This window comes from Heptranchias perlo, chromosome 3 (assembly GCF_035084215.1).
Source record: "Heptranchias perlo isolate sHepPer1 chromosome 3, sHepPer1.hap1, whole genome shotgun sequence".
Lineage (NCBI taxonomy): Eukaryota > Metazoa > Chordata > Chondrichthyes > Hexanchiformes > Hexanchidae > Heptranchias > Heptranchias perlo.
Genome location: NC_090327.1, coordinates 15,686,105 through 15,699,376, shown reverse-complemented (window position 1 = coordinate 15,699,376; position 13,272 = coordinate 15,686,105). Strand labels below are relative to the sequence as shown.

General features: G+C 43.7%; 1 protein-coding gene across 1 annotated transcript in view; it reads right to left on the bottom strand.

The window, feature by feature from the left end:
• LOC137310536 (piezo-type mechanosensitive ion channel component 2) overlaps positions 1 to 13,272 on the bottom strand; it is a 624,232-nt gene that overhangs the window by 447,822 nt on the left and 163,138 nt on the right. Inside the window, exon 2 of the mRNA XM_067978307.1 lies at positions 13,146 to 13,241. Coding sequence (XP_067834408.1) covers positions 13,146 to 13,241 — 96 coding nt within the window. The remainder of the gene's footprint in view (positions 1 to 13,145; positions 13,242 to 13,272) is intronic.

Here is a 13,272-nt window from a genome sequence, read left to right as displayed (position 1 = left end):
TCTTTCTCGATGAATTAGCTAATTCCCTTTTAAAATAATTTATGGACTCTACTTCAACAATGGTTTGTGGCAGAGAATCCCGTGTATAATCTTCCTCTCTCAGTAGGAATAAATTTTATCAAACTTCCCCATTAATTCTTAAATTTGTGTCCTCTTGTTAGTCTTGCTGACCAGTAGATATAATTTATCACCATGTACTTTATTATAACCTTTATAATCTTGAAGGATTCTATTAGGTCACCACCAAAACCTTCTCAGCTCTAATGAAAAAAAGCCAGAACTTCTCAATTCTTGCTTCAAACTTGTAACTCACCATCGCTGGTAACAATCTACACTGCACCTTTTCCAATGAGTTTATATCCTTCCTATAATGGGGTGACCCAACTAAGGTCTTGTACAAGTTCAGCCTTACCTCCTTGCTTTTGCATCATATACCTATAAGTACAAAGAGCAACGATTTTAAATCCCCTCGCCTGGCAGGAACGAGGTGGTGGTGGAGTTAAAATCACATCGGAGGATATTCCGCCCCATTCTCACATGATGTTCGCTCGCCACCATCTTAACACTACAGGTTTTTTTTTTAAGTGTCCAAAGTGATGCCTGAAGCAGACAAAAGCCTCATTACTACATGCAAATGTTCCATTCGCAACCTTTCAGATAATGAAGCAGTCCGAGCCCGCATGCAGCAAGACCTGGACAACATCCAGGCTTGGGCTCATAAGTGGCAAGTAACATTCGCGCCAGACAAGTGCCAGGCAATGACCATCTCCAACAAGAGGGAGTCTAACCACCTCCTCTAGACATTCAACGGCATTACCATCACCGAATCCCCCACCATCAACATCCTGGGGGACCAGCCACATAAATACTGTGGCTACAAGAGCAGGTCAGAGGCTGGGTATTCTGTGGCGAGTGACTCACCACCTGACTCCCCAAAGCCTTTCCACCATCTACAAGGCACAAGTCAGGAGTGTGATGGAATACTCTCCACTTGCCTGGATGAGTGCAGCTCCAACAACACTCAAGAAGCTCGACACCATCCAGGACAAAGCAGCCCGCTTGATTGGCACCCCATCCACCACCCTAAACATTCAGTCCCTTCACCGCCGGCGCACTGTGGCTACAGTGTGTACCATCCACAGGATGCACTGCAGCAACTCGCCAAGGCTTCTTCGACAGCACCTCCCAAACCAGCGACCTCTACCACCTAGAAGGACAAGGGCAGCAGGCACATGGGAACAACACCACCTGCACGTTCCCCTCCAAGTCACACACCATCCCGACTTGGAAATATATCGTTGTTCCTTCATCGTCCTTAGGTCAAAATCCTGGAACTCCCTACCTAACAGCACTGTGGGAGAACCTTCACCACACGGACTGCAGCAGTTCAAGAAGGCAGCTCACCACCACCTTCTCGAGGGCAATTATGGATGCCCAGTGATGCCCACATCCCATGAACGAATAAAAAAAAAAATCACATTGCTGTTTGTGGAACCTTGCTAATTTTGCTGCTGCGTTTCCTACATTACAACAGTGACTACACTTCAAAAAGTACTTCATTGACTGTAAAGTGCTTTGGGACGTCCTGAGTTCGTGATAGGTGCTATATTAATGTATGTCCTTCTTCTTCTTCTTCCACACCCTCAATAAGTATAGAGCTTATGATGGATGTCATGCTTGCTACTTTAGTCTGATTACATGAAGAAGAGAGGAGCAACAGCAGCAGTGGGCGGGCCAACCAGAAGGAACAGCAGTTGGGCCGCTCGCGAGACCAGGGGATAAATTTTAACCCCACAAACGGGTGGGTTGGGGCTGGGTGGGAAGGTAAAAATCTTAAAGAAGTAAAACCTGACCCCAACTCGCCCACTTCCGGTTTCAGGAGGCGGGATGGGTCAGTGAAATCATTTGAGGAGGCTGCGGGCCTCCATTTCAATAGGATTTTCCTTTTCAACTCTTGGGGGTCGGGGTTCCTGGGCCTTCTGCTTAATGCCACCTGAGAGGAGGCGAGATGGCCCGGATCAACAGCTCAGTGTCTTTATTGTGCTGCTTGTGGGCCAGGAGGAGCAGGAGTATTTCCTCCAGGCCCAACAAGCCTACCTGCCGCGATCTCACACACGCATTCGGCCGACCCCCTCCCCATGATCTCCGACCCCCTCCCCATGATCTCCGACCCCCGACCCCGACTCTGCCCCGCCGCCCCGATCTAAGACTTAGCTGCTGGCATCCGCTCCCTGCCTGCTCTCCCGTCCGACTGACAGCCAGCCTGTCAATCTGGCTCGCCTGTCGGGCAGGAAACCTACAGAAAAAAATGGAAGACGCCCTTACGTCAAAATCGTAAGGACATCCGGGAAACCCATATTTTCGGGTTTCCCATCAGGAATTCCCCCCTCCCCACTTGCTTCCCCCTCTTCTCAGCTCCCCTTTAGAAAATTTAGCCCTAGATAAGAGGTTGCTCAAAGAAGACCTTACCCTGCCCATAGTTTCTACAGAATCACCTTCGTGGAATTGTTTGCAGAGCAGTGCATGAGAAGACCTTGCTTCTCCAGACAGGCTGTCGCAGACCTCTGAAGCCTCCTGCAGCAAAACCTACAGCCCACTGGGCCAGGTGACCATGCTTTGCCTGTGGCAGTGAAAGTCATCGCCACCCTTAACTTCCTTGCCTCGTGCTCCTTCCAGGCTGCAGCAGGTGATATTTTTTGCATCAGTCAGCCTGCAGTCTATGAATGCATAAAACTAATTCACTAATTCCCTCTTTGTCAGGGTCAATGACTGCACCAGTTTTCCAATGGACGCCAGGAGTCAGAGTGAAAGAGCTGTGGGATTTGCTGCAATAGCTGGCTTCACACAAGTGCACGGTGTCATAGCATGCACACATGATGCCATCAGAGCACCTGACAATCAGCCACCTGCCTTCGTAAACAGAAAAGGTTATCATTCAATCTGTGTGCAGCTGTTCTCCTTAGAGCTGAGAAGGTTGAGAGGAGATTTGATAGAGGTGTACAAAATCATGAGGGGTCTAGACAGAGTAGAGAGAAACGCTTCCTATTGGTGAAACGGTCGAGAACCAGAGGACACAGATTTAAGGTGATTGGCAAAAGAACCAAAGGTGACATGAGGAAAAACGTTTGTACGCAGCAAGTAGTTATGACCTGGAACGCACTGCCTGAAAGGGTAGTGGAAGCAGATTCAATCGTAGCTTTCAAAAGGGAATTGGATATGTTCTTGAAGGGAAAAAAATCTGCAGGGCTACAGTGAAAGGGCGGGGGAGTGGGACTAGCTGGATTGCTCTTGCAGAGAGCTGGCATGGGCTTGATGGGCCGAATGGTCTCCTTCTGTGATTCTGATCAGTGATCACCAGCACAGAATCATGCAGACACCCAGCCTCCCACTATTCCACCCATCTCAGAACATCAGAGGATGGTTGGTAGGAGAGAAGGGCTGCCCACTCCCCACATGGCTCAGGACATCTCTTGTAACCCGAGCACGCCTGCAGAGATGAGATACAACCAGAAACATGGAAAGCAGGAAAAATCAGAGAGCAAAAATCAGAGAGCAAGTTATTATCTTAATGGCGAGAAACTGGAAAGTACTGCAGTACAAAGGGATCTGGGGGTCCTCGTGCAAGAAAATCAAAAAGTTAGTATGCAGGTGCAGCAGGTGATCAAGAAGGCCAACGGAATGTTGGCTTTTATTGCTAGGGGGATAGAATATAAAAACAGGGAGGTATTGCTGCAGTTATATAAGGTATTGGTGAGACCGCACCTGGAATACTGCATACAGTTTTGTTGTCCATACTTAAGAAAAGACATACTTGCTCTCGAGGCAGTACAAAGAAGGTTCACTCGGTTAATCCCGGGGATGAGGGGGTGGACATATGAGGAGAGGTTGAGTAGATTGGGACTCTACTCATTGGAGTTCAGAAGAATGAGAGGCGATCTTATTGAAACATATAAGATTGTGAAGGGGCTTGATCGGGTGGATGCGGTAAGGATGTTCCCAAGGATGGGTGAAACTAGAACTAGGGGGCATAATCTTAGAATAAGAGGCTGCTCTTTCAAAACTGAGATGAGGAGAAACTTCTTCACTCTGAGGGTAGTAGGTCTGTGGAATTTGCTGCCCCAGGAAGCTGTGGAAGCTACATCATTAAATAAATTTTAAACAGAAATAGACAGTTTCCTAGAAGTAAAGGGAATTAGGGGTTACGGGGAGCGGGCAGGAAATTGGACATGAATTTAAATTTGAGGTTAGGATCAGGTCAGCCATGATCTTATTGAATGGCGGAGCAGGCTCGAGGGGCCGATTGGCCTACTCCTGCTCCTATTTCTTATGTTCTTATGTTCTTATGTTCTTATGGAACTACTAGGATGATTATTGAGCACACAATTGGGGTTGTGTGCTCCATCTTGCACAACCTCACCGTACATGGAGGAAGAATAGCAAGAGGACCTCTCCTCATTCGTGAGGAAAGCTCAGATAAAGGTGAGGAAAGAGCAGAAGCGTGAAGCCAACATGTGCCACTCCCGTTGCCCCACTGCTACTCCCATGCGGCTGAGAATCATCATTCCCACTAATCTGCTGGAGTGCAGAGTACAGGAGGCCAGCAATGTGATTGAAGCTAATTATGTTGTGGTCACGTTTACCAAATGTTCCCCTACCTTTACCTTATCTACTTGCTTCACTTCATTATCCAGGACCAGGTCAGCTAATGCTTTCTTCATTGTTACTGCAGCAACATAATGGGCCAGAGCTTTCTGTCAAAATAATGGTGACGCTCATGGCACTCACCGTTATTTACGCGTGAGTGGTACAGCAACTTCAGGCGAGGAGTAGATGCACGGTCAAACTCAAATATCCAAAACTTGATGCTTCCCTCCGCCATTAGCTTTGCGAAAATGGCATTTCGCTGTCTGCCTCACCACTGAAATGCATGGAATGCTGTAAACTTGCTCTATTCGCATGATAGATATGAACTAAACTTTCCACAGAAAACTGCCTCATCATTATAAGCGTAAGTACCTTTTAATGATGTGATGAGTGTTAATTACTGCCAATCAAACTCTCTAGCACTGAAAATTAACTATTACAAGTGTGGAGTCTCATTCCTTCAGGTATTAATTGTTGTTGGAGTTTTAAAAACATCAAATTTAAAATTTTAATTTTTTTTTTCCTTTCTGTCTCTTTTTTTGTCTCTCTTTTAATCCAATCTTTATTTCTCTTTCTGTACTTGATTTGACATTGAATTTACCCACTCTCATTTACACTTCCTTCTCAGTCCTTGCGCTGTTAATTTCTCAATCCTTCTATCTGGTTGATTAAGGAGATACCCAGTTGCTTGCCCTGTTCACTCAGGTCCCAGATGCCCTGTTTCCCTCAGTGCCCTGTTATCAGCTCGCACTTTCAGCAACTTAGTGGGCAAAAATGTTTTGAGCTGAAGGGTGCGGGGGGGCAAATCTCACTAACGACAGACACCATTAGATGTCCTGCTACAACAAAATCTGGCCCATTAACTGAGAAAACACTGCAATAAATCTCCCTTTTCTCACCACAAACATTTACCGTAGCCCAGTCTATTTTTTGGAATAAAAATCTCCCCTTATTATAACATCTCTCATTTGTTTATAAGTTCTCAATTTCCTTTCCACTGTTCAGCAGTCTATAATATACTCCCTGTAGTGTGACTACAGCCCTATCCAACTGGATTCTGTTTAAACTACCCTATTGCAATCCTTACCCACTAATGCTACTGTATTGGGGTAAATTTTAACGGGGAGCTGGGAGGAGCAGGGGGGGGGGGGGGGGGAGCGGAATTCCTGACGGGAAACCCGGAAGTACAGGTTTCCCGGACGCCCTTATGATTTTGATGCAACGACGTCTTTCTTTTTTTTTGTAGGTTTCCCGCCCAACAGGCCAGCCAGATTGACAGGTTGGCTGTCAGTCGGGTGGGAGAAGTCTTAGACGGTGGGGGAGGTCGGAGGTCATCGGGGGGTCTGGGGGTCAGCGGGAGGCCAAGGTCAGGGGTCATCGGGGGTGTCGATCATCGGGGTCGGCGGTCATGGGGAGTCATCGGGGCTCAGATATCGGGTGGTCCGAAAATCGTGAGGGGTGGTCGGAGATCGTGAGGGGGACGAAGATCATGGGCGGGGGGGGGTCGGAAGTCGTGAGGGGGTGTCAGAGATCGTGAGGGGAGTTGGAGATCATGAGGGGTGGTCGGAGGTCGTGGGGGCTCTGAGATCATAAGAGTGGGGTCGGAGATCGTGGGGGGGGGGTCGGATATTGTGAGGGTGTCGAGGGTCACGGGGGGTGTCGGAGATCGTGAGGGGGTCGGAGATCATGTGGGGGGTTTGGAGATTGTGGGGGGGGGTCGGAGATCGTGGTGGTGGGGGTCGGAGATCGTAGTGGAGGGAAGGAGTCGGTCGATTGCGTGTGTGGGATTGTGGCAGGTAGGCTTGTTGGGCCTGGAGGAAATACTCCTGCTCCTCCTGGCCCACAAGCAGTGCAATAAAGGCACTAAACTGCTGAGTTGGGCCTTCTCGCCTCCTTTTACGTGGTGTGAAGCAGAAGGCCTGAAAATCCCGGCCCCCAAGAGTTAAAAATAAAAAACTGTCAAAACGGCAGCCCGCAGCCTCCTTAGAAGGTTTCACTGACCGACCCGCCTCCTGAGAGCGGGTTGGTCGCCCACCCCTCGCCCAGCCTCTGTTAAAACCGGAAGCGGGCGGGTTGGGGTCGGGTTTTACTTTTTTTTTTACGATTTTTACCTTCTCACCCGCCCCCAACCCACCTGGTCGTGGGGTTAAAATTGACCCTGTTGTGTCTAATTAATATCACTACCCCCTCCTGTCCTTCTTCCTCCCCTCTCCCTCCTGAAAGTTTTATAACCTGAAATATTTAACCGCTACTCCTGACTCAGCTGCAACCACTGTTCAGTTATTGCAAAGTGTCATGAGTTTCTGTTATAATCAATCATTGATTCTAATTTCCAGATTTGTTTACAAAAATAGAAAAAAATGGAAATACATAGCAAGTCAAGGAGCATCTGTGGAGAAACAGAAGTCAGTCGGTTGACGTTTCAGGTAAATGTTTCAATTAGAGTTGGCTTTCTGGTGAATCATCAAAAAATATTTGGCCATTTTAGGTTCTACATAAAGAAAAATAAACTCCAATTAAAAAAAAGTAAAATGTTTTCATAAAACTGCTAACTAAAATTAATAACACAATCCAGTACCAAAAATGTACTTTAAAGCTGACAATAAAAAGGCTAAAAGTCTCTAAAAGTCCATTGTTCATGAAGCTCCCTTATGCCAACTCCAGATATTGTGAACGATACACCCAACCTAATCCCATCCTAAGCAGACAGGAAATCACATTAGACTTTCTTTAAACACTTTATAATATTTATATGAAACTATTACTCCTTTTTATTGAGACCACTTTAGGCTGGTCTAGAAGTCCTGCCAGAAAATTATGCTTGGCACGAAAGTGGTGCTGGTCTGGCTATATATCTCTGAACCAGATTTCCCGGTCTCCTGGCATCTGTTCTGTTCCTGTGCCACCGACATTACTGACCAGAAAATATGTCTAAGTATTACTGAGTAACACTCTGAGGTCAGCTACTAGTGAAACGTTTGATTCTCTCTACAGTCCCCACAGCATGGCCTCCAGATCAATCTCAGAAAAGCATTGGGTCCATCTCCTATTGAGTCTTGATACGTGATCAAAGCAGAGTTCTAGTCCAGGGTCTAGAATTTCAATGTGCCATTCCCACTCAGTAATTTTTATTCAGAAGTCCTGCGTTAAGCATAACATTTCTTGGCAAATTAACTATGCGTTTATCAGCAATCAGCAATTATGTGCTTTCTGTACTCTTCCAAACCTAGTCCTTTCAGAGCTGAGTGTTAGGTGATGAATTTAAGCAGTGTTGCAATGTGGATTCAAGTCAAATGAAAACTAGATTGTGACTGCCAAAACTGAGTTCACTTAAGATCCTAAACAGCTGTCAATGAGAGAAAGTTTTCACTTCCTTTCCCAATGTTGGATTTGAACCAGAGGCAAAAGCCTATGACTGAGACTATTGTCTCAGCCAATTGGTCTGTCCAGCCTCACCTAATATCTTTTTTAGTTAATTGTAACACAGGCAGAACTGCCAATATCGCTAATAAAAAAAAATGGAACTCGAAGCGTTCGAATAAGGAATGGACTGCTGTGATTCCTTACAACCACATCACTTGTTAATGTCTTAATACGTGAACTGCACTGGCTCCCTGAACGGACTGTATGTAACATATGTATTTCTGTCTAAATGCATGTACAAGAACAAACTCACAGTAACTGCATTCCCAGCAACTGTTCAGCACTTACAAGCAGCTTATAAAGTAGTAAGTTTGTATTTCAAGTAGTGTTACGGCATTGTTAGTTTGAAAAAACTAAGCTGTTTTGTGGTTTAAAAACTACTGCTTTAAAAAGATATAAGGAGAATATTAAGAACTGTGTATGCACTTTCAGTTTAGTTCATTCGCAGAATAAACCACAAAGTCATAGACAATGTTGTTGGTGTGCAAGTGAGGGGTTTAACTCAGTCTTACTTTAGGTTTCAAAGAGTTGCTAAGCATGCTGTTTAACCCATTTACTGTTTCCAAAATCTGTTATTTACTGAGCAATATCACTGAAGAGTCGAGTGTTGGAGAATAAGCAACAGCAGATTTACTTACCAGGCACTTCAAGCCCTACTAGAAGGAGTTCGGGAGCAGAGGTGTGTACTTTATAGACTGATGTCCACCACCCTCGCCCCATTCCCCACCCCTAAAGCACCTGGTACAGCAGACATGAGAGGAGGTGGCAGAAACATTCATTGCCTTTGTAGCCAACTAGTGCCTCCTGAGCTGCATGCAACTCTTTAGTGTGGCACTTTGCATCCATCCAAATGTTCAATCGTTTTATGAAATACAAAATACTGAACAAAAAAGATGTGATGTGGAGATGCCGGTGATGGACTGGGGTTGACAATTGTAAACAATTTTACAACACCAAGTTATAGTCCAACGATTTTATTTGAAATTTACAAGCTTTCGGAGGCTTCCTCCTTCCTCAGGTAAATGTCAGGAACTCCTCGAAGTTCGGGGGCTCTGTAGGTAACACCTCTCTGTCTGAACACTGTGATTGCCTTGGCAACGGGCAGTTGCAAAGACTGTCTGTAATCACCATGTATTGTTCTGTGATTTATAAATGCGTAGGCTTCGAGGAGTTCCTGACATTTACCTGAGGAAGGAGGAAGCCTCCGAAAGCTTGTAAATTTCAAATAAAATCGTTGGACTATAACTTGGTGTTGTAAAATTGTTTACAAAAAAGATGTGATCAGCCACAATAGAGAGGCACATTCCTTTCATGAGAGAATCAGAGAGGGAGAGGAGAGGGGGATGAAAGGAAGAGGATGCCTCCACACCTGCTTAGTGATATATGTGCGTTCATGCATGGGGGAGGGAGGGGTTGAAAGCAGTGCCATTCAGAATTGTATGCAATTTTAAATTTGCTGCCGATGTCCCTGCTTCCAGATAAAAGAAAGAACAAACTTGCATTTACATTGTGCCTTTCACAACCAGGAGGTGCCAAAGTGCTTTACAGCCAATTAAGCACCTCTGAAGTGTCGTCACTGTTGTAATGTAGGAAATGCGGTCAGATATGAATATATGAACATATTTAATGAAGAGTGAGTAAAGACCAGTAGTTCTGGTAACCTTGCACACCATCCTCCCATCGCCAAATAATGCTGTCTTCTCGGAGAGGCAAAAAAAAGTAAATCATTTGTGATCAACTTAGGTAAATTCCTCTCCGACTTCCTAAGTGAACCAAGCTGTTCCAGGAGACCGTGGTTGCCCCATCATGCATCACAATCTAAGCTAACTAATCGCTTGCTCTCTGCAACTGACAATGTCTTCTTCTCTCAAGTACAAGGCGACATAGATACAAGATTAAATGAAAGAGATGTAGGACATGGAGCAGGAGAAACTTTGTGGCACAGCGGGTTGTGAGGCTGTGGAATGCACTACCAGAGTTAGTGATGGAAGTAGAGACCACATTAACATTTAAGAGTAGGTTAGATAGGTGGTTGATAAAAAGGGGGATTAAGAGATCTGGGGACAGGGCAGGGAAATTCGATTAGGGCTATTGTTCGTGTGGATGATAAACACTAACATAGGCTGCTTGGGCATGAATCCCTTATTAAGGAAGTAGTAACAGGAAAATTAGAAAATCATAATATGACTAGGCAGAGTCAGCATGGTTTTATGAAAGGGAAATTGTGTTTGATAAATCTATTAGAGTTTTTTGAGGATGTAACTAGCAGGGTAGATAAAGGGGAACCAGTGGATGTAGTATATTTGGATTGTCAAAAGGCATTCGATAAGGTGCCACATAAAAGGTTGTTACACAATATAAGAGTTCATTGGATTGTGGCTAATATATTAGCATGGATAGAGGATTGGTTAACACACAGAAAACAGAGAGTAGGAACAAATGGGTCATTTTCAGGTCGGCAGGCTGTAACTAGTGGGGTGCCGCAAGGATCAGTGCTTGGGCCTCAGCTATTTACAATCTATATTAATGACATGGATGAAGGCACCGAGTGTAATGTATCCAAGTTTACTGACGATACAAAGCTAAGCGGGAAAGTAAACTGTGAGTACGACGCAAAGAGTCTGCAAAGGGATATAAACAGATTAAGTGAGTGGGCAAGAAGGTGGCAGATGGAGTAGAATGTGGGGAAATGTGAAGTTATTCACTTTGGTAGGAAGAATAGAAAAACAGAATGTTTTTTAAATGGTGAAAAATTATTAAATGTTGGTGTTCAGAGGGATTTAGGTGTCCTTGTACATGAAACATAGAAAGTTAACACGCAGGTACAGCAAGCAATTAGGAAGGCAAATGGTAGTTGGCCTTTATTGCAAGGGGGTTGGAATACAACAGTAAGGAAGTCTTGCTGCAATTGTACAGGGCTATGGTGAGGCCACATCTGAAGTACTGTGTGTAGTTTTGGTCTCCTTACCAAAGGAAGGATATACTTGCCTTAGAAGCAGTGCAACAAAGGTTCACTGGATTGATTCCTGGGATGAGAGAGTTATCCTATGAAAAGAGATTGAGTAGAATGGGCCTATACTTTCTGGAGTGTAGAAGAATGAGAGATGATCTCATTGAAACATATAAGGTTCTAAGAGGGCTTGACAGGGTAGATGCTGAGAGGATTTCTCCCCTGGCTAGAGAGTCTAGAACAAGGGTACATAGTCTCAGGATAAGGGATCAGACATTTAGGACTGAGATAAGGAGGAATTTCTTCACTCAAAGGGTCGTGAATATTTGGAATTCTCAACCATAGAGGGCTGTGAATGCTCAGTCGTTGAGTATATTCAAGGCTGAGATCAACAGATCAAGGGATATGGAGATCGGGCGGGAAAGTGGAGTTGAGGTCGAAGATCAGCCATGATCTTATTGAATGATGGAGCAGGCTTGAGGGGTCGTATGGTCTACTCCTGCTCCTATTTCTTATGTTCTTATGAATGGCCTGTTTCCCTGTTGCAATTTCTATGTAATTCTATATAACTTGTCAAGTTCCCTTTTGACGGACTATAGTAACCCAATACTCACCACGTCTCTCAAGTTTATTCCAAAGAGTGATAACTATGAAAAAATACTTCCTGTCATCCAACCTAATTCTTTATCTATGGATTTTAGAGGCATGACCTTTAGTTCTACTATTCCTACCCCTATCTCGGATGGAGGAGACTGGTTATCCATTTCAAAATATTTAGTTGAGGCTCATTTAATCATAGTGGTTTGGATGAACGATATTACTCACATTAACTAAAGGGAAAATGGTTGCATTTTCTGCTGACTTGTCTGTATTATTTAATCCCATTGGTAAAAGACACATCTGAAAATACATAACTAAGTCAATGACTGGCCACAATATGGAGGGTTTAATTGTATTTTACAAGTCATTATTTTTCTGATTAAGTCTTTAATTCAGTTAGAAAAGCAACCAATTTCTCCAGCACAAAATTAAAGTACTGAACCAGAAAAGTAAGGCTTGGGATAAAACTATTAGTAGTTCAAACTGGCAAAGAATCCATGCTTAATTTACCTGCTCTTTTGGTCTCCCCAGTCCCCACACAAAGTGCAGCAAAGAAGATGACTTAATTAACCCCAAGCTTTCCAATAAAACAGACCACAAGGATGTATGCAACTTTACCTCTGAACATCCTTCCTTCCCTGTGGCAAAGCACTGGCTTCTACTCAGTGCATCTACACAATAGTACAGCTGAATTCAGCTACAGGAACTCAGCAGGGTTCATGCATCCCATTAATCTATACTCGGTGTAAATAAGGTCCACTGTGCTGTGCCTCTTGAGGCCCTAATACAAATTGTTTTGTCAACATTGTACAGGTTGCAAAGTCTACGCTCCGGATATTTCAGGCCAATCATTTACAACACATTCTGCACAACTGTGCAAGAGCAGAATCAAAATGCCCAACCGTTCTGTTTAATTTGCCATAACCAATGCTTAATTTGAAACTTAGACTTCATAATCTTTCATGTCACGCAAACAAGCGAGACTGTGTTGTAAATTATAATTAAATACATTTGTATAGCAAAGCATGTTTGATTTAGATTATTCTTGAATATTTTCAAACACACATCATAAAATTAATATTAGATTTTCCAACCATTCATGGTCAATGGTCGAAAGATCTAACTCATATCCTGGTCTGGGCCTTGAACCAAAAATATTTTGACTTAGAGGCAAAAAACACTACCGCAGAGCCAAACTAATACATTTTACTTACTATTCACCTGTTCAGAAAGTCAACATATTTTACCAGTGTTTGTTAATTTTACATAAATAGAGAAAAAGACAAATATTTGAACTATGTTGTTTTTTTAAAGATACAAACCTAGAAATTACTGTTTTGGCATATATGTGTGCAAAGACTTAACACATTCATATGACATTTGTTTCTATTTTAAAGGGGGTATTAACCCATTCATTTTATGTAGTGTTCATACGCTAATATCGCAAACATTAATTTCTAAGCTATCGCCTGCTATTAAATAGTCATGTGGCTTGTATACAAAATAATAATAATTCAAAATTTCTTACCTTGCATTGTCTTTTTTGTAGGTTCAGAAAAAAGTGGAATGAGGAGGAGGAAAATGAGGTAGACAAATGATAGCCCATTGTATCGGAACAAACATGCTGAAAGACAAGTGAAAAAAGAATAATCATT